Genomic DNA, 21,415 nt, shown 5'->3' with positions numbered 1-21,415 from the left:
GTGTCTTCAGAATTATTTTTGTAACACTGTAAGTGCTAACAGCAAAATGAGATGTTTTTAAAAAGAGCTCAGAATGAAAAGGTCTTCGGGGGGAAGGGAGAGAGGGAATGGGAAATGGCTGCTAACAGCCTTGCCCTTTCCAAGATAATGCAGGTTCAGAAAGATCACTGCATAGAAACAGTATTTTTCAGTTTTACTTGATCAAAATAATTTCCAAGTGTACTGGAGGTGCAATTTGTATTGGTAACATACAAGAACACTGCTTCCCACAGCAGTTTATGAACGGTGGAACAAATGGTTTAAATAGAGGCCTTGGCTTGGTGCTAGCTGGGGAGGAGGCATGAAAAATAACACCCAGCATCCCACAAACACCAGAGTGCCACACACAAGGAGGGGAAGCAGCTGGGATGGCGGGGTCAGATCCCATGGACTTCCCATTACCAAGCAGAGCTGGGAAAGGAAGGATGCTGGCAAAGAGGAGGCACCAATTCTGCATGTCATGACTTCTGCTTCTGTGCCTCAGCTGCTAAGAGTGGGGCTAAGCATAGGGCAGACCCTGAGACAGCCTATGGAGAAAGTGCTGGCTCCAGTGACCACAGAGGAGGGGACGTGTCCCACAGCTACTCACGTTGATGGACTCCCTGCCGTTGTGCTTGACGCGGATGCGCGGCTCCTGGATGACATCCAGGTTGGAGCCGGTGATGGTCAGAGGTGTGTGCCCACTGCGGGGAAGCAGAGAGCCCAGGTTAGTTGTCTGGTGAATGGGGAGCCAGAGCTCGGCCACAGGGATGCTCGCTGCTCTCCTAAAGACGTTGGCACCCCAGGGACTCCCAACCCATCCTGAGTCACCGGTGCCCACGTGAGGCAGCTTTTCTCCCCGCAGCTGTGCCCTCTCCCACGCAGCAGTGCTGCGAGGCAGCAGGATGAGAAACGGGGACCAAAGAAACCAAGTGAGCCGAGGCTAAATGTGAAGAACAATAAATTAGTCACGGCGTTTAATGATTTACACAGCAGTGCTTCCAAAGGAGCATGGCAGCACGATGAATGGCGCGCGGAGAGGGAACTGCTGAGCACCACGCACACAAAGCTCCTTCCACTCCTGGCTGCTCCTTTCATGTGGCAATTGCAGCAGCACAGCCCAAATTCAACCAAACCTCCAGCACCTCTACAGCAGAGCTGTGCTGGTTGGTTTATTGGCAGCTCTGACACCCATCCAACCCCTCTCACCCAAAACACGAAGCTTGAACAAGCTATTGCCTTTAGAGAGCAAATGTGCACTCCTTCAGCAGATGGAAGTGATCTTGGGGCTTTATCCGTGCTCCCCGGATCCGAGGGCAGGCTGCTATGGCTGTAATTGCCATGGTAATGGGAACTACTCCAGTCATTTCAGATCTGACTTTTGGTCAGTGCAAACACTGCAGACATTTGGCACTGAGGAACGCAGGACATGGGTGGTACACGCATTTCCCAACAGGACAGGGCAGGTGAGCTCCCCTGAGCTGCATACCTCGCGATGCTCCACTCGGGCTCGATGTGCTGCACTTTGGGGTCATCAATGTACTCAAACAGCAGAGTCTGCTCGAGCTGAGCACGGTCAACACTCACAGAGACGTGGACGGGGCCCAGGCCGTGTGCTGAGGGGGCCGACAGGCACACGATCTCATTCACGGATCGCCTGCGTGGAATGGAGGAGAGGGAGTGTCAGTAGGCAGTGAGCATTTCTGTCCCCATTGGGCAGCCCCAAAGCTCACGGGAAGGCGGAACCATCACTGAGCCCTGTGCACTGAGACCCACAAAGGGGCCGAGCCCAGCAGGAGGGATCTGCTGGCACAGGCGGGGGGCAGGGCCCCCCTCAAAAAGAGATCTCATCTGCCCCCCAGGAGAGAGGCACATGCGTTTTGTGCCAAACTGCAGCCTCCCGCATCCCTCCCTGCACCCGCTGCCTTCTGTTGGGCGTGTGAAAACAGATGGCCGCTTTTTAAATGGGATGCAGCAGCTCCCTCCAAAGCCAAATTCTTCCCCTCCCCACCCCGCTGCACGCACAGAGACTCGTGAGCTGTGAACGGACCCGTGGAGCCCCGGCTTGGGGAGCACCATGCTGTCAGCACTGCTTTGTTCCCTGTGTGCCCACCAGCACTGTGTGACCCCCAACTCGGTGCCCCCGGGCATGGCAGGGCATCTGCTTTCCCCACAGTGCAGGCTGGCTGCTGGAGCACGAAGCAGGCGGGCAGTGCAGTCAGCAGAGCTCTCCTGTCTTTGCTGCAGGGCTGGGGATTTGCACTGGGGACAGAGCTGCTGAGTTCCTCAGCACCACAGTGCCACTGTATGAACTGGCAGAGCCACGTACCCAAGAGCCAAGTGCTCAAACCCACGTCCCTGAGGGCAGGAAGGGCCATGCTGCTGCCACGGCTCGTTTAGCTTTGGCTTCTCTTCTGCCAGCACAGGGGAGACGACAGGCAGCTCCTCAGCGTTTCACTGCTGTTATGGCACTTCTATCAAAGCCTGGCACTCTTCAGCTTGAAATCAAATCCTGGCACATCACGGTTCCATCGTCACTGTCTTCGCCATCCTGCACACACCGCTGAGGTTCCTGAGCAGCTCCACATGTGCACTGATGTGCATCCAGCATGGCCCCATGTCCCCGTAGGTGCACTGTGCTCCATCTCCAGGGCCCTCCTGCACCTCCACCTCCCTTTGGGCACTTCAGGAGAACAGCCACCCTCGGGTACCACAGTGCTGCACCCTCTGCACACCCACCCAGTGTCACCAAGACAACAGAAAACTCCTAAAATATCCCAAACCAACCACGCTTGGCTGTTCCTATCAGTGCCTTCCTGCACCATCTCTGCTCCCTGCATCCTTTTGTCCCACTTTGCAACGTCACACCATGTCTCTGTCCCAGCTCTGCCTGCCCTGCCACTGCCAGCTCCCTGCCACTCATTAATTAGCTCTGTGCTATTATTGTGTCGTCATGGTGAATCTACCCACTCCGATCCGAGCTGGGAGAATGGGGGAAGCTGTAATTAGAATGAATCTCATTAGAAACTGCTTCATCTAATCAGGCTCCCCCACACCCTCCAGTACAATTGGAGTTCACTGCCACAAAACAGTCCAAGCAAAACCAAGTGCACAGTGTGACCCCACGAGAAAGATGGTGTCATTTATACACTGCTGCTTGCTTTGTTTAAGTTCCTGCTTGCCTGGTGTAATTAGGACATACCAGGAAAGCAGACCTGCTCCAGGTTGTGCAGGTTGGTATCTGCAGGTTGCCCGAATGTAATCATATATTTATGGAACTTCATTACAAAGCTAATTCTGCTCGTGGCTGCCTGTGCTGACGGTAACGTGGTCACCTGCGAGCACTGAGGATGCAATCTGGCAGCTCTGCTTCGGACACAGGGAGAAGTGCTGAAGGACTGGTTGCCAAATGTAGCACTTGGAGAGCATGTCTGCAGCTGCAGAGCTCGGCAGGTCCAACCCTTCCAGATCTCCTTCATCTGATGCCAAAGCATGAGTGGGGAAGGCCAGGTCCCCTCCTGCTCCTCACTGCTTGGTGGGGCTGGGTGCAGAGCGATCGGTGCTGCCATCCCAACACAATCCCACGGCTGCACCTTCACAGGTCCCATATTCAGGAACCTTAAGGTCTTCCAGATGAGAATTACACCTCCAGGGGTCATTCCGTTCCCAGATACCTCTCTGGCTCTTCCTGGCAAACTGGAGCTGGGATTTAGGAGGCAGAGTCCTCCACACATCACAGCATTTCACATAAGCTCCCAGTTTGCAAGGTGCAGAGAAAAAGCAAAGGTTCCTCTTGGCTTTCTCTGCCCTGCAGCCCCATGCAGACCCAACCTGCTCAGTGCAAGGCATGCCTTCATGGAGAGCAGCCCCTGGTGTCCTGCAGTGTGACCCAACACTGGTGGCATCAGGGCACCTGGGGACACCCCACATGGGGATGTGTGCATGATGCACACAGACGTATACTGCTTGTATCTTTTTTTAACTAAGCCCAAGAAAACCCATTAAACCCTGCAAATGTCAACTCTGCATTTACACTGCTGGGTAAAGAGCAAATTTGCCATGGGAATCCCAGAGGAGGCTCATGGCTGTGCACACTCTGCAGTAGGAGGCGGGTGAGGATCCTTCCTCTGCTCTGTGATTCCAGAGCCTTGCCTTGCTCTGAGGGTTTTAAAGAGGAGAGCTATCCTCTTCAGGTTGGATGTTAGGAAGAATCTCTTCTCTGAAGGAGTGGCACAGGCTGCCCAGGGACGTGGTGGGGTCGTGGTGCTTGGAGGTGTTCACAAAACATGGAGATGTGGCATTTGGGGATACTGCTGGTGGGCACAGTGGGGACAGCTTTGACTTGATGGTAGCAGCAGTTGGATTTGTTGATCTTAAAGGTCTTTTCCAGCCCTTATGACTCTATGATTTCTGAGGTGGTTGTGTGCTCAGCCCCACAGACCCACAGCCCCCAGCCCTTACCCCTGGAAGGTGCAGCTCTGGTTGCCCAGGAGCACGGAGACACGGCTGCCGGCACCCAGGTGGTGCCCTGTGATGGTCACCAGTGTCCCACCCGACTCGGGGCCACGTCTGGGGCTCAGGAAGCTCACAGTTGGTGTCTGCAGAAAAAAGGACAGCTCAGCACCCCTGCACAAGCAGCATCCCACCCTCTGCTTTTAAAATGGAAAAGCAAAACGGGGCTGTGCCGTGGCCACCTGACACAGCAGGTGCTGAAGTGCTGGACCCTGCTGTGAATGAAACACATCTCTAGGAAGTAATTGCAAGTTTAGCCTGGGCAAAATAACGTACTTACTTTCACCTCTATTCTTGGAGAAATAAAGCTGTTTGCACTGCAGTTTCAAAAATGAAATACAGCACAAGTGCAGCACAATGCGTGCCTGAACACAGATGGTTAAGGTTTGCCACTGTGCTAAAACATGAAAGAAGCAGGGTATGGTCATGGGAAACAGCACACCACAGCAGCAAAAAGCAGTGCCAGCAACTCCAGCCCCACAGAACCATCAGTGGTGATGGTGTGGGGACAGAACCTGCTCCTGATGATGAAGGGAGAACATCTCAGCGTGTGTCTGCTTCCCACTCAACATTTTATCCATAATACTACTGCAGCAGTGCCTCCTTGCCATCCTGCTCTGCACTCGTGACACCTATTTGTCCCCCTTAACAGAATCTGCAGAAAGCAGGTACCTGTTTGTTTGTTTTCAATCCACGCATACAACCAAATTGTTTTACTAATGCTTCGCCATTACCCTCCTTATGGCTCTCACCCACAGCTGGCAGCCTCCCAGCTCCCTCCCTTGGTGCCACCTGCTCAGCAGCATGGAGCTCCTGCTGCTTTCAGAGCACGATGTGTCTCTGGGTGCTGCTGCATGGCTGAACTGCTCTGACCTAACACTTCTTGGACCACAACTCTTCATTGCTGTGCTCACCTGAACCACGCAGAGCAAAGCAGGCTTCCACAGCCCACCTTGTTGTGGACAACTACAGAGTGATGGTAGACGGGGGCATCCCTCCTCTGGCTGCTCATGGCTCTTAGCTATGCTGTCCCCACTCGTGGTCTGAACCAGAAGCTGGGGAGGTAACCCTGAGCAGCTGTCCTTCTAAACAAGGGAAAGGCAGAAGAGCTGAGCATGCACACCGAAAATCTGCAGCAACTCCAAGGCTGAGGCAAGGCCAGCACTGCAGGAGAGGCTGAAAGCTAAGTAGGAATCTTCCACCTTCAGCTCACGGTTTGGTGATAATTATGACAGATTTATGGATGTGAAGTAGCTCCAAGGTCCCACTTCCGTGGGTACAATGGGTGTAATTACGGTGACAGCCGAGCTCCCGCCTGGTCCCAGCATCAGATGAGCTCACCAAGGCATGAACCCTCTCAGGGTCAGAACACAGCTCTGCTTTAAGGTACCAATCAATTTTACTACTGACTTTAATGGCATAAACCAGCTGTAATGGAATCTGTGGCGGTGCCAGCGAGAAAAATAGAGGCCAAGTAACAGAAGGAAATGATGTCCACAAAGTTTTAGATGCCTGAGGAAAACAAAACAAAACAGAAAAGATCATCAGAGCGCTGAAAGTCAGAACCACAGTGTGAGGGATGGTGATGTTCAACACATTCCTCTCGTGTTCAGACTCTGACAGCTCCTGGCACCCCGGTGCTCTGCATCCCTGGGGGAACACAAGCCCATAGGGCAGCAGGGGCTGCCCTGATTTCCCCCTCTGTTCGGTTACAGATCGTGCTCTATCAGTTTTGGCACTGCACTGCATGCACAGATTCCACTGAGTGCAAAATCGATGTGGCGGGATGAAGTGCCCTATTTAGACAAACCTGGAGATAGGAGGAATCCCGGCTGTGGCTTTGGGTTTATGAATCAAAAGGATGCTAATTAAATAACCCACTGACCAGCAGAGAACAGCAACCCAAAGAGCAGCTCCTCATTAAGAGCACAGAGGAAGTCTACGCTGAGGGGGAATAAACCAAACTATTGTTGAATATTTGGATGATGAGTAACTCCTCCATCCCAAAAGGAAAAGAATAAACCTATACAACAAACTACTCCAGATCTGTTCAGGTTTCACAGGCAGGTGATAAAATGGAGTTTTTTAGCAGGACCTCAGTACCTGAACCACAGAAGGACGGGCTCAGGCACTTGCTGTCCTTCTCTGTGTGTTTCTGTGCTCGTGTAAGAAGTCCCACCAGATCCTGCATGTGTATCTGCACCACAGATGCAAACAAACAGCTTCAAAACCAGCAAGAAGCAGTGGCAGAGACTTCTTCCCTGTAAACATGCCTCACAGTGACAGTACTTCTTTACTCCTCCTTGCCCAACACACGGGAAGATTCGGAGTCCTGACTGCAATCACGTGCAGTCCTTGAGCACAGCACAGTGCCACGCTCTGCAAAGCACTCCTGCTCTGAGCACACATGCTGCTTTGCTAGGAGGAGCCCTGAGCAGCAATTCAAAGCTTGGCATTACTTAGAAGTCCAAAGCTGGAAGCAAACACCGTGCAAAGCCTGCTTTTAGGCTCCTACCTAAACGCTGCTTGCTCTGCAGGCCTGGGTGAGCTTTACACCCTGGGAAAGCACTGGGAAAGCGTGGGTTTGCCCCTGGTGCTGAAGCTCAGGCCCCAGCTCCCTCCCCGTGCAGGATACTCACCACGAACGTGTAGTGCTGCACTGATTTGGCCGTGAACTCGGGCTTGCACTCTCCGATGCACAGGAGCACTGGGCCAGAGCTGATCCCAGGAAGTGCCTGCCCCATTTCACAGACGATCCTGGAAGCAGAAACGCTGCAGTGAGGGTTTGCCAGGGGCTGCCAGCACAGGGCTGGCTGCTCACTCTGTTATTTCTCTCCCCTCTTTAACTCTGATATCTGCCTCTTTGGAAGGAGTTAATTACCGAGTCTATTTTTACCCCAACGCAGTAATTTAAAGAAAAAAAAATCAAAATTAGACATAATTATTACAAGCTGTAAACTCCAGAGCAAAGCAGAGCACTAATGGCAATATATTAGCCAGTAGCAAAGTGAGTGCTAAGTCCTTAGAGTAACAGATGAGTTCATTAAGGGAACAGCTCACACTGCAGTCTCCCAGTTAATCAAAAAAGCAGAAACCTGCTCAGGGATGAGAGAGACAGCACGGTGCAGGCAGGGAGGGCTGCTGCACAAGGCACCCACACAGGTAACAGGGTCAGGACAAAGCTCTGATATGGGTCCTGCATCCCTCTGCCCTGGGTGCATCCCAAGGGGACAGTGAAAGCCTGAGCAGGAGCTGCTGGGGTGCACCATGGTGGGTCAGCACTGCAACCTGCAGCTCCTGGCAGTGGTAGAAGGTTTGCTGGGGATGCAGGGAGGGGTTTGCAAAGGGCTGTCAGCTGGCAGGGCTCCTCCGCTACGCTTGGAGGGATTGCTGCTTGCTCCCATGGAAAAATGTCATGAGCATCCTGGAGAGAGGCCTGAGGGGATGAGAAAGCTGCCTTGTGCACAGGAATGGAAACGCACAGTGATGCTCAGCCCCGAGAGCCAGAGCAAAAAGACACATTCCCCTTCCTCACTGTGGCTGAAGGTGCTTTGGCAGAGCAGCAGGGGAATGCTTGCTTTTCCCCCAGCCACATGGGAACGTCTGAAAGGCTCCGATTTGTGTGAAGGCAGTATTCCAGCAGACATCAGCAGCACTAAATTCACTGCAAGGAAGAGAAAATAAAGGGACTAAAGAACCTGCAGGCCGATGCACAGGTGCTGCCAGGAGGCCCAAACGAAATACACTCATGCTAATAAAGAGCCCTCGTGTGCAAGTCCTCCTTGCTGCACATCAAAACGGGTTGCCTAGAGAGATGCTGCCTTGGGAGGACTGAAAGGGAAGCACTTCAGCTGCATGCCTCTGCGAGCCACGTGCTCCTTGCTCTGCCTTAACGCAGCCATCTTCTTGCCACCTCTCTCCCTTCCACTGCTGCTTTGTTGCTTGGCCTGCTGCAGGGTTAGGGCTGCAGGCTGGGATGCTCCCAGCAATCCGTGCTCCTGCAGCAGCCACGCAAAAAGCCACACCCAAGCATCACCATGGGAGGAAACATCCAATTTCCCATGCTTCCAAGTGAAGCAGCACCCATGGGCAATGCACACATCCCCCACACAGCACCGGGCAGGAAGGAAGCAGTGGGAGATGGGGTGACCCTGGTGCACCTGATCCTGATTCCCAATCAAAGCCAAAGCCCCAGCAGGTACCTTGTTACAAAATGATGCATTCGGCACCGCTGTAGGGTGCTGATTGCTGGGCTAAGCGGCCCTTTCACCAACATTAACCTAATTGCTGGCTGATAGATTGCATGGCTGGAGCATATGGTGAGTCATTACAGTCTTGGAATTCAGTCTGCCCACAGAAGCCTTAAGAGGGTCCTTTTATCTGTATTCATCTTTAAAAGGCAGCTCTCATGCTAACGCGTGCTGTTATCTGCCCAGGGTAAATGTTTTAATGATGTTAACAAACTTTGAAAGCTCAAGAGCCGTAATTAGAGTCATGATTATAAAATCAGGGCTTCGTACCATCAAAGGAGGACAATTTTATCATATTCTGTCCTTTATTTGAAAAATAAAATAAAACAAAATTCCACTTGGTGGAACAGCATCAGCCGTGGGCACTGACTTGAGCTCAGCCTGGAGCTGTGCGGGCGCTGACGGTGCTGAGCAGCTCTGCAGTGCCCTTCATGCAGTGATGGGAATGCTGATGGATCAGCTGCACACACTGGGAGGGCAGATCCTCGTGCCAGGCAGGGAGCAATGAGCAAAACCCCACTGCCAACAAACACATCCTGGTGACAGGCGGCTCCATGAGCTGGGGATCACACCCAGCCCCACCAAATGGATGTCACCACCCGAGGATGGCTGTTTCGAGCTGCTTTCAGGGCACATCCATACTGCTGGCAAGCACCCCTGAGCCCCTGGGGGACCACGGGCAGCCCTGGCACACCCAGCAGCTCCTGCAGCTCACTGCTCCCAGCACAACATCAGCCCTCCCCAGCAGGACGGGTGTCACCGTGGGAGGTTTATTCGCCCGTCCTCTGTTACATGCCTATTTTCTAATTTTTGCTTGACATTTTTCTTAGTGAAATAAATGAATGGGCTCCAGCAGAGGCCCGCTCGGATGAAGCTGCTGTCAGAGCCTCTCACCTAACAAATGGCAGCGCTCAGCCCGCGGTGCTGGCTGCATCTCAAGCACGAGGGGAGCAGAGGGGGCAGAGCCTCGCAAGGAAAGATGCTAAAGATGCTTAGCAAAGCAGGAGGAAACAAAACGCTTTGTGAAAGCTTACGGGGCTGCTTAACCCCACCAGCACCCAGCCCCAGCCCCGTTCCTGCACTGCTGTGGGGCTGGGAGGTGGAGGAGGGATTGTGCCCTGAGGTTGAGGTCACTCACTGTTCAGCGATGATGTACTGCTCCGGCAGAGGTGCACAGGGTACCCCCGCCACCTGCACGCCGCGGGCGATCTCTGAGAAGTCCAGGCCCAGGTTGACACCCCGGATGGTCACTCTGGTGCCTCCTTCTGGGGGTCCCGACACCGTCAGGATCTAAAGGGAAGCACAGCAGGGGTCAGGCTGCTGTCTGCACGACCCCAAAGCTTGGAGATGGGTCCCACCCTGCCTGCTGCTTCTCGCACTGCAGAGAAGCCAACAAACCTGGAACCCACACGTGTTGTCCCCAGAGAAGACAATGAGGGACAATGCCACCCTCAGGGAGAAGAAGGATCACAGTCGTCTGAACCTCCCCTGGTCACCTGTCCAACTCCACTGGTTTACATACCTGTAGAGGCCTTTCTTGCTCTTCTCTGCACCCCTTGCCAAGTCCAGTTCCACTTGGGTCATGATTTTCCTGACCCTGTCCTTACACAGCCCAGCAGCATCCCTATCCTCCTCCCAGGATACCTGTCCTTGCTTCCACTGTCTGTGCATTTTCCTCTTGCTCTCCAGTTTGGCCAGCAGGTCCCAGTTCTGCCTGAAGCAGAAGCCTGGCTGCTTTTCACATGCTGCACAAGGCAGCAAATAACCTTCCAGCAGTTGCCTGCTGCTCTGGAGAACTTTGTTACCTTCTGCCTTGGCTGCTCTCTGAATTCTGATAGCACATTTATCAGTGAGCTGGCACCTCAAGTGGCTCAAAACACTAAAGGGTGAGGGGGGCACTCTCAAGCTGACTGTTTATAGCCTGCATGAGCCACAGCCAGCTCTGCTCCTACAGCCTTTCATCAAGGACAACGCTCTCTTCCATGAGCAGTACAAATTACCACAACATACAGGCTCTAGTTTGGGACCCAAAACTCTTAAACAATTGTTCTGAATCCGCCTCCAGCTCTTGGGTGAGCTGTTAATCTTCCCACTGCCACAGCAGTTAGTAATAAACAACATAATCCATAATGATGTGCTTTGATTAACTTAATGGAGAACTCTCATTCCTGCACATTGCTCCCATCCTTGCTTTTGCCACATCTCAGTTCCCCAAGACCTCTCCCTGCTGTTTCTGCTTGGCTGCTTTTCCTGCACCTTCCCCTGAGCTTCCACTTCTGCCTCCCTCTCCCCAGACTGAGCTTTCCAGCCCACCCCTGTGCTCTGCTGTGTGCTGGAACCCACGCCACGTGGCGAGCCTTGTAGCACTTAGCTCTACGTGCCCACAAGGCATGCTACAAACCAAGCTGCAGCGCATCATGCCGAGTCCTGAAGGCTGCACTGCTAATGCTCACATCGCCGGGGATCACCTGAGCCCAGCACTTCGTGTACTTGACAGCTACAAGTGTCCTTTGCAGCTCCAGATTATGTTAAGATGTGTTTTGTTGTAGTGCTGCACTGCTCATTGGCTCCTCGGTCCCTTTCCATCCCCAACAAATGGCCACAGCTCTCTGTTCCCCAACTGGAGCGCACCCGACGGCCTCACTGAACAATGAGGGGCTGATGCTGTATTTTGAAAATGTCCTGACCTGGAAAATCCCCAATATGGAGCTCCACTCGACCTAGATTTTAGCGGTCGTTAATTGAACAGTTTTGAAGTAACTGTGCCATAAAGCAGCCCCAGGGTTAGAACAGATGCATTCAGTTAATTGCAGCTGGAGAGATTCAGTCAAAATTGTAGAAAGAGGAGAAGCCTTCGAGGGCCATCGTGGGGCACCCAGGGGTGCTGTGTGGGACAGGGGGCATTGGGAGGACGAGCACCAGCAGCACTGAGCTGCTCATCTCCACGTGCCCTCCTAACGTGGCAGCTCAGCAGCACGCACAGCGTGGCCCATTGGGATGCTGCAGTGCAGCAGCTCTCCCCACCCTGCAGAGCACGCTGCTGTAATAACACGGGGTGCAGGCTCTCATTCCCACCTCCCACACGAGTCTGCACTTCTGACATATGGCAGTGATGGGGTGATGGCTGGGCTAAGTGATCTCAGTGGTCTTTTCCAACCTTAACGATTCTATAACGTAAAATTTAGCCACAATGAGCACGAGAAAATGAGACCCAGCCCAGTGCTGTCCTTGCACTGTGCAGCACCCCTGCACTACAACCAGTGAGCATCTGCTTGGGTGCACAGAGAACACCCTGTCCCTCACCCCCCCCCCCAGCAGCAGCCACGGTCACTCTTTGTGCTCTCCTGGCTGCTCCAAGCAGCCCCAGCCCAGCTGATGAGCCCAGCAGGAGCCAGCACACGAGCACTGTCATCACGGCATGATCCCTCCTCGTCTCTGCTGATGGCACATTCAGAACCTAATTGTTATCTCCGCAGAGCAACTCCATTATTCAGGCTGACACTGCCCCCCCTTCAGCTGTTTGTTGCACTGATGTTATATTAATGAGGCCTTCAAATAAGTGAATAGGAGATCAGAGTGCCGCTTGTTCGCAAGAAAACTGACTTTTATTTATTTATTGCCAGGACCACAGACCGGGTGGAAGTTTTGCACTGTTAAGAGGGCCTCAGTCAGTGCAAAACAAGGACTGAGTATATCCCTTACACTTCTGTGCTGGGCTTTCGGTGCAGAGCCCGGTAGCAATGCAAGTGGCACCCGGGAAACTCAAAAATCTCGGGTGCCAGCTACAGAACCCAGGGCTGCCAACAGTCCCATGGTTTCCACTGTGGTTTTCCCACTGTTGTCTGGGCAGAAAGGGGAAGGAGAGAGGAGCTGACCTCTGTGCCTAGAGGGCTTGGGATTAGGAATATCGACCTTGCAGAGTTTCTCCTGGCCCTCTGTCATTCTCCTTAGACCTGGCTGCTCAAGGGTTTGTGGGAGTTAATTAAGCTAGAAAGCAAAATATTTCATTCCCACCTGACAGGAGCATCACTCCCAGCAGCAGCGCTAACAGCCCACGAGCATCTTTGCTGTGGAAACGCTCCTGGGAGACACTTTGCATCCCTCAGCGGTCTGAACGGGGACATCAGACACATCAGCTGCAGCCTAATTAGCTCTCAGGTTTAATCAGCATTCCTGCACCAGTCCGTGGTGGTCACACTGTCAGCACGGCAGAGAGCGACAGCCACGCAATGGGGCACCCGTCCTGCTGCACTCTTACCTCGGTGATGCGCGGGTTGGAGCACTTGACGTTCCTGCTGGACCAGTCGAGCCAGGGCTGGGGGCTGCAGTGGGGTCGCAGAGTGCACCTCCCCTCCCCGCTGCACCACCCGCACTCGAATTTGGGGTCGGCCTTGAGGCAGAGCCCGCAGCTCTCGCGCTGCGCTGCGCACTTGTACAGGTGCACTGCGGGGAGAGAGCACAGTGCTGAGCGGCGCTCCCAACCCTCTGCAAACATTTCGTTCACCCCGAGGAGTTAAAATAAAAGCTGAAACCACCCACATCCCCAGGCAGCCTGGTCTCGGTTCCACGAGTGCTCTCAGAGCTTCAGGTTCTGGATTGGGTTTTCTGACAGCTGCACTTGGAAGCACTCAATGTTTTCTAGAAGTCATTCTTTCCCTAAATTGCTTTTAAAGCTTTCGTTTTGGGGCTTACAGTGGCCTTCCCATTGCCATGGTATGGAGCTGCTCCCACCCTGCCCCACAGTCCCCATGCACCCATTACCTTTCACATCCTCCGGGTTGTCAATGACGAAGTTCCCATTCCACACCACAGCAAAGTCCACTGCTAAGTCGCTGATGTCCATCCCATCATACAGATACTGGAGAAGAAGAGGGAGAATGAAACGCTCGGGAGGGTGCACCAGAGACACTGCCAGGAAAGGAGGATTTCTGAAGAAGCAGTGATTATTCTCTGCATCACGTGCTGGTGGCTGATCCACCACCACTTTCACGCTCCAGCTCCAGGGCCTTGCTTTGCCTCCCTCCTCCTCACCAAGAGCAGATAATTAAATCAGACCTAGTCCCTGGGAGAGGTAATGGATTAATTATTCCCCCTGCAGCGGCTGCTCCTGTTGCTCAGCCCCAGCTCATCAATATGGCCCCTCCAGTTCATCAAGAGCCTCTAAGAAGACTTTAAACAGCACTGCCATCGAGGCAGACTGCTCCGTGCAGCACTGTCCTGTTCCAGAGATTCACTTTGCTGGGTTACAAAACCACATCCTCTGCTCAGCTGATAGAGCTGTTCGTGCAGAATTGCCCTTAAACTCTCTACCTACCACTTCCCATCAGCCTAACAGGAGGAAAAGCGCTCCCCTAATGTTTATAAATCGCCCTGGATAGGAAAAGAGCTACACGGTATTAATACATTTATTAGCCACCAAGCTGCAAGGCCCAAAGACAGCCAGGGATGTATAAATACCCAGCAAAACTTTTAAAAATTCAAAACTCGATTAACAATTTAAGACCGTCTGCGCTGAATATTAAAGCACCCCTGAAGTTCCCTGTGCTAATGCCCAAATCCGACTGCAGGTGCCCTGCAACCCCTCTGAAGACCCCCTGCCATCTGCTGAGCCCCATCCCGTGCAGGGCAGAGCTGCCCCCCCCCCCCCCAACCTGCTTCTTAGCAGCACCCCCAGGTGATTCACAGAATCATAAAATACAGAACGCTTTGAGATGGAAGGGACCTTCAAAAGCCATCTGGTCCCACCGCCCTGCACTGAACAGGAATAACCACAGCTTCACCAGGTGCTCAGGTGCATCCAGGGGTCTGCAGGGACGGGGCCCCACCACCCCTCTGTGCAGCTTGTGCTTCACCACCCTTCTTGTAATGCTCTACCTATATCCCACCTAAATCTCCCCTCTTTAAGTCTGAATCCATTTCCCCTTGGTCCTATCACCCTGCTACCAAGCCTGTCCCATTTCTTACCGAATCCCCCCCCCCCACCACGGCCAAGCCCGCCTCCTCCTCCTCCTCCTCCTCCTCCTCCTCAGCCCTCTCTGGGCACCACAGCTGAACAGGAGGCAGCCGTGTGCTCACCGAGCTGTTCTGGCACTGCACGCTGGAGCTGTTGAAGCGCAGTGCGGGCACGCGGTGGATGACGCCTTGGATGCTCAGCACACACTCGTAGCCACGTTGGCCAGACTGAGGCTGCGGAAGGTTCCGGGCCTTCAGCGTGATGGGCTTCACCTCTCCCACCGGGATCAGGATCTCCTCTGTGGGGAAGAGCTGGGGGCAGTCCTGGGGGTGGTGGAAGAGGTGTCAGTTTGTAGTGTGCAGGAATACAGAGCCCCACGGTACAGCTTCAGGATGGTGCTGAGCCTTGGGATGGACACGGTGCCACAAAACTGGATGCAGACTGTTATGTTGGAGACCGCATGTTTCAAATATCAGTGTGATTATTGCAATGAGGGAGAAAAGAGAGGAGCAGCAAGCTGCTGCCTCTGGAGCTGTGTGTTCTGAAAGCAGCGGGTGGTCATGGGCTCTTATAACTAAGCACAGTAATTAAAGCATTAAGTAGGAAGCGTGATTTGCTTCCACTTCATAGAATCATAGGATCGCTCAGGTTGGAAATGGCCTTCAAGATCATCATGTCCAACCTCGACCAAACCATACTGCCCTAACCCTAACAACCCACTGCTACACCGTGTCCCTGAGCACCACATCCAAACGGGTTTCAAACACAATCAGGGACGGTGACTCCACCACCGCCCTGGGGAGCCCATTCCAGTGCTTAACCACACTTCTGCCACTATCTGGCCAGAATAATGCAACTGTCAATTAGCAGCAACTTTTAACATTAATGCTGCTATTAATATTGCCATTTCTGTTCAATTTGCTACCTTGGGAGCTCAAGACTTCGCTGCTGAAGATGCTCTGAGCAAAGAAAGGGAACCCCTCCCTGTAAAGAACACTGCACAGAGCAGCACACTGCAGCCCCAAGCATGAGATGCATGGGGCTGTACACAGCAATCTGTGATGAGCCACAAGCAGGGCTGTCAGTGCCTGGTAACTGCACCACATTCCTCCTGCAGTATCTCAACATCCTAAAGATTATCTCCTCCAGATGCACGTGGGGTTTGCTCAATTTCTATCCCGGGGACTACAACATGCAGAGACAAAAGGCTCTGACCATCAGAAGCATTTACATCCCATTTAGCTCTAATTTGCTTTGATCTGATGGAAATAGGTACCTAAGCACCTGTAAGTAACTGACACTCGGTGATTTATCCTGTGTTAATGTTGAATTTTTAGGGAAAAAAAAACTGCCTAATGCTTCCCTCTGCTCTGCAACATCCCACGCTGGCACTGCAGCCCTCTGCCTCCTGCCCAGCCCTAAAGCTGCCTCTGCTGGGATGCATCCAGGCAGGAATTCTGCATTGCAATGATGGCATTGGGACTCCACTCCCAGCCCAGCTCCCAGCTTGGGCATGTTGTCAATGAGAACCAGCTGCTGCCCAAGCACGGAGGAGCTGGTAGCTTAAACTGCTGCCTCGTAAACCTTTTTAGTGGCACTTTTCCTTATATATTTTTTATTTTTATTTCTAACAGAGGCTTTCACGGATTAACAGCCAAGAGCAGCTTGAGCTCCAGCAGCAGAAAGCTGGCGGTGCTGGGAGGGGAAGCACAACCCACCACAATCCCACCACCAGGCTGCTGCAGCTATCACAACAGGGATATCTGGGATGCGTGGTGCCCCCCACCCAGCTGTGAGCACACACCTTGCTCCTCCTTGCTCCCAGCTCACTGCAAGCCAATGTAAGGGGAGCAGCCGTGGAGCCCCGTGTTGCAGAGCTGTCCAGCCACGCTTTGGAACAACGCACAATTTGCCCCGTCATCGGTTCACTTTGTGTTTGTTTTGTTTTGAATTCACGAGAAGTAAATCCTGCCCTGAGTGAGGAAGAGCCCTTATTACCTCCCCTCTCTAAACAAACACGGGCTGAATTCCCTCATTATCCTCCTCGACTTCTGTGAACCAGAACAAACATCACTCCGAGGATCCGCCGCAGGAAAACGAGAAGTGATGCGCGGGTGGCACAGACTCAGGGAGAATTCTGTGCATGAGACACTAAGCAGAGTTCACAAAGACATTTTATGCTTCTGCAACACTTTTCAGCCTCAAAGATTCCGAGGTCTATAAATACCTTAAATGCTGGAGATAAGCATCTGCCTGCGGAGCAGAACAGAGCGCCCATGGTTATTATTTGTGTTTAACAGAGCGCTTTTAGTGGGTCAAACCTTGCTCTTGTTTGGGAAAAAGAGTGCCTGGAAATGGCAGGCACTGCTTTTGACTGAGGGGTTTTGCCCAAATGGAAGGAAAACCAACATTTTTTCCAGTTTTTTTCATCTAAAAAATGAAAGCCCTCTACAAATGTTAACTAGCTGCACACATTTCAGAGCTCTGAACATAAACGGTCCTGGCATATGAATGTAAACCCTTGGATCACAGATGCGCTCCCAGTGATATAAATTATGGTCCCCATCACTTCTGGAGACACACTACTCTCCGTTTATACCATCAGAGAGGAGAGCAGACCTCGCTCCTTAGAAACCAGACGTGCAAAGAAAGGCAGCAGCAGTGGGACTGCTGGCATTGCTTTGTGCTGGGCTTTACTCTCAGAAGTAACATGGGACCCAGCAAAGCCATGCGACAACTTCAAGGGACAGAAATGCAGCCCTTGCTTGCATCCCATGCACCAGAGTTTTCATTTAGGCATTCGAATTGAGAACAACAGGAGCAGGTACGAGGAAGTTTTGATTTGTTTTATATCCTTCAAGGTGCACTGAGTAGTGCTTAGCATCAAAGGGCATACTCAGGTGGAAAGATGTTGCTCTAAAAGCTGCAGTAATTGAAATCCCAAATCCAGGGAGTCAGAACAGAGCTTAAATCTGGTTCTGCACTTAACTTCCAGAATCTGAAACGCTCCACTCCCCTGATTCAGCATCTCACACATGGAAATGGCATTATCCACACATCAAAGAGGGAAGGGATCCTGCGTTCTGGGAAACTAATAGGATTTATTTGGTTCTAGCTCTCCATCGAGATGGGTGTACAAATGTGTTTGCCTCAACATTCCGCTTCATCTCTGTGTTTTGCCCCTTTACAGTGACACATCCTACAGCCATAAGCCACACACACACAAACCCAACCCCCAGGACATGCTAAAATGATCCTATAGGCACAAGTCCCAGAGCTCCATGTGTGCTCCCTGGAGGCTGAAGCTCTGAGAAGGACTCAGTGCACAACAGACCCTGGGCTACAGAGGGAGCGATGCTGATAAGCACAGACATTTTGCCAATACATTGAGGATACTGTGACTGGAATTGCTTTAGGAGAGGAAACCCTTCAGGAGGCACTTATGGGATGCTGCAGTGGAATGCCCACAATAAGGGCATTAGGAGTGCCCTGCGTACACAAGTGGCCATTCATTCACCTCAAATAAGCAAACACTTCAGTTTGGGTGGTTGGTTGGCTTCACCTGTGGGTTCAGAGGCGCAGAGAAGTTGTGATAAGTGACAGAGAATTTACATCATTATTGTCTGTCTTTATCAAAAGTCACTGCTAGGTGTTACATTATTGCATAACATCCTGGCTAAGAACTCTAAAGGATTAGGAAGACAAAGCCATTGAGCTTTGAGCCCAGCAGGGACCAGCAGAGGTACAATGCTGGGAAGTTCCACGTACTCCTGGAGCAAAGCAAGGGGACGTGTCCTACTTTAGCAGAGACTTGTCAAACACTCCTCATATCCTGGGGCAGAAGACCTATAAAAGTGAGAACTCTGTACAGCCTGGGAGGAGGGCAATGCTTTGAGTGTGAAGGAGAAGGGAAAAAAAACAACACGCACCTCTTGAGAGAAGAGAAAGCAAAGGTTTTGCTTTCTCATGTTATCTTAAAAGGAAGTCTCTTGGCTTTGAACTGGACGGGGAAAGCTTTTGGTCTGTCCCCAGAGCAGATGCTTATCCTTGGATGTCTGTACCCTGCATGAGGCTCTTCACTGTGCTGCACTGAGTGCATCCCATGGTCCCTGCTGGGGGTGGCACAGGGCTGACACTGTGCATCACCCACCCCATTCCCAGCAGTCCTCCAGCTGCCCCAGAGCTCTGTACAGGGACAGGGGGACCAGGACCAGCCCCTGCCCAACTGCATCTGCTCTGTGCCAGGTGAAACCACAGCAGAGCACAGTGCAGCTCTGTCTCAGCTCCACTGCTGCTGGGTTACAGTTGCAAGGAAGTGGACAAGTTGCAAAGATCCCAAACTGTGGGGTTGGTGGTAACTTTGATTGGGAATCTGTGCTACTTCTCCATGGATCTCTCTACCTCAGGAAGAACAGACGATCTGGCAAAGCTGATAATGGGCTTTGCCTCCCTCTGACTGTAAAAAGCATTTCTGGAATTGAGTCCCACACCTTTTATTCACTGCTAAGAGAGACAGCTCCTGGTTCCTCAGCACTGAAACCTGAAGCACTTTTGTTTTCCAAACTCTGGGGCTGCTCACATCTGCAATTCCTTCCTTAATCAGTTTGCAGTTGGGTTCCAGCCCCAGCTGCAGAGCTGCCAGCAGCCCTAGAACGAAGCACCACGAGTCCCACCAGCAGCTCTGCGTCACACTCACTGCTGAGCAGATCCCTGCCTGCTTCTTAAAGATCCCAAAGGAAAGCACTGTGGCAACTGAAAGACTAATTACAGTTATTAGTGAACCTGAGCAGACCCACATATTGAAGGCAGGATCAGCTTCAGCATTCAGGCCGAGGAGCATCATTTGTGCTGCACCGCTGTGCTCCTGCTGCAGCTGCACTTCCAGATGCAAAAACCAAGGGCAAGTCAAAAAGCCTCACAGTGCTCATGGTGCCACAGGAAAAGCAGCCAAGAAAGAGTTTAAGGCAGAGTGTGGTACCTCTGAGACATTGATCCGTCCCTCCTGGAAGGAGCAGATGGTGGGGTCGTGGGTGCACAGGTTGCGGTACTTGCACCAGTGGCAACGGAAAGCACTGTTCACACAGGAGAGGCACCTGGGGGAGAAAGGAGAGGGGATTAGCAAGTTGGGAGCCTTGTGTTGCAAGGGGTGAGCCAGTCCTGAGCCAGGTCTCTTGATCTGATCTGGCTTTAAGGACTGCTGCCTCTCCTTTGCTTCAAGAATGAGCCCATGTCTCCAGTGCATCCCTTCCTCATCTGGTTAAAATGGACATAAAGCAGAAGCCACCAGCAAGGTCCCTGACCACGCAGGAATTTATGCATCTGAGAGCTGAGCCTGGTGAGCTCACGATAACTGCAACCCAACACAGAGTTCAGCAGAAGCTGTCTGCAAAACTCACCCCTTCCTGACCAGGCACAAAGTTCCCCACCCCTCCAGCCAGCTCCAGATGCCTGCAGGGTGCACCCTACACACACCACAGTCCCTGTGTGTGCTGCTGTGCAGCCACAGCTGTTCCCCTGCCTGCTCTGCCATACTGCAGGGAAGGGTCTCCAATCAGTAGGTCCCCTCCTGTGCTGGCTCAGGCCAGTACTCCTCTCTGCTTTTCACATGTTGTGATTCATTCCTGCAAGGCTGGCTCATGCCCTTGTTGAACTCTCCGATAATGAGCTCAGGATGATGTAAGTGCTACAGAACTTATAACCATGTTCACACTTTATCTCCAAACACGAGCTTTGAGAAAGGCACGGTCAGATAGAGCCAAGGGACAGAAAAGATGCATTGCCTCTCCTGACCCAAACCTCCACGTGGAGGAGGAAATAGGGGTCCCACAAAGTCACCTCTCAAGCAAGTCTGAACAAATGAGGACCCAGCAGAGATGTGGACAGGACTCTAAGTGTTGGCAGGAGCTGTCACTGAGGGACAGGGGGCAATGTGAAACTGCAGCACAACAGGAGGGACTGGAGCAGGGGATGCAGACCACCAGGAGAGGCAGCAGTGGGAGCTGGAGGACTCTCAGGGCTCCTTTCATCCCAGTGCCTCTGCTGTGCATGATGGCTCAAAAAACGCATATATTGAAAGCATGCCTAGAAAAACTCAGTGTTAGCCAAGCTCATCAGAGCACACAGCCCTCTTCCAAGTGCAGCAGGGAATGTCCCATAGCTCGAGGCTTCAAATCCAGGGCAGAAAGGCTGTCAATGATCCCATGCTTGCTCTTCTTGACTCCTACCAAACAGCAAACCATGCTCCAAAAGCAGAGCTGAGAGCTGAGCCCTGCAGTGGGAGATGCAGCTCGCTCTGCAGGCACTGCTGCTTGCAGCCCAATCCGTGCCAGGGTTTGTGTGCCTTTCATTTGGGTGCTTGCTGTGTTTCTAAAGAGAAATCTGTAAACAGTTTAGATGTGCACACACACCCATGAGGCCAGCCAGCTACATGCTGCCTGCCAGGGGAAGTAGAGCAGGGGGCTGAAAAGCACATGCTGAGCTCAAAGCAGCACGGAGCCTTCCAGCCCAGCACTGCTGCTGTGCTGGGTTCTGCCCTGCTGCTCCCAGCCCACGTCCTGGACCCCAGCTCTGCTTCATCCTCTGAGAGCATCCACATTCACAGTTGCAGGATGGAGCAGCTTGGGGGCACCAGCAGGTTAAGGTTTTTTCAGGCTCCCGCAGCCTGTGTCTCAGCAGGAAGGGG

At 52.5% G+C, this 21,415-nt stretch overlaps 1 protein-coding gene across 1 annotated transcript in view; it reads right to left on the bottom strand.

Moving 5' to 3' along the window:
• Window positions 1-21,415, bottom strand: part of PLXNA2 (plexin A2) — a 97,991-nt gene that overhangs the window by 17,576 nt on the left and 59,000 nt on the right. Inside the window, exons 9-17 of the mRNA XM_065740377.1 lie at window positions 19,712-19,826; window positions 14,856-15,056; window positions 13,542-13,638; window positions 13,039-13,223; window positions 9,919-10,070; window positions 7,170-7,287; window positions 4,480-4,616; window positions 1,508-1,675; window positions 629-722 (exon numbers count right to left, since the gene is read on the bottom strand). Of these exons, the coding sequence (XP_065596449.1) occupies window positions 629-722; window positions 1,508-1,675; window positions 4,480-4,616; window positions 7,170-7,287; window positions 9,919-10,070; window positions 13,039-13,223; window positions 13,542-13,638; window positions 14,856-15,056; window positions 19,712-19,826 (1,267 nt within the window). The remainder of the gene's footprint in view (window positions 1-628; window positions 723-1,507; window positions 1,676-4,479; window positions 4,617-7,169; window positions 7,288-9,918; window positions 10,071-13,038; window positions 13,224-13,541; window positions 13,639-14,855; window positions 15,057-19,711; window positions 19,827-21,415) is intronic.

This window comes from Cyrtonyx montezumae, unplaced genomic scaffold (assembly GCF_038088225.1).
Source record: "Cyrtonyx montezumae isolate F1298 unplaced genomic scaffold, pur_monq_1.0 scaffold_26, whole genome shotgun sequence".
Lineage (NCBI taxonomy): Eukaryota > Metazoa > Chordata > Aves > Galliformes > Odontophoridae > Cyrtonyx > Cyrtonyx montezumae.
This window is presented reverse-complemented; position numbering and strand designations above follow the sequence as displayed.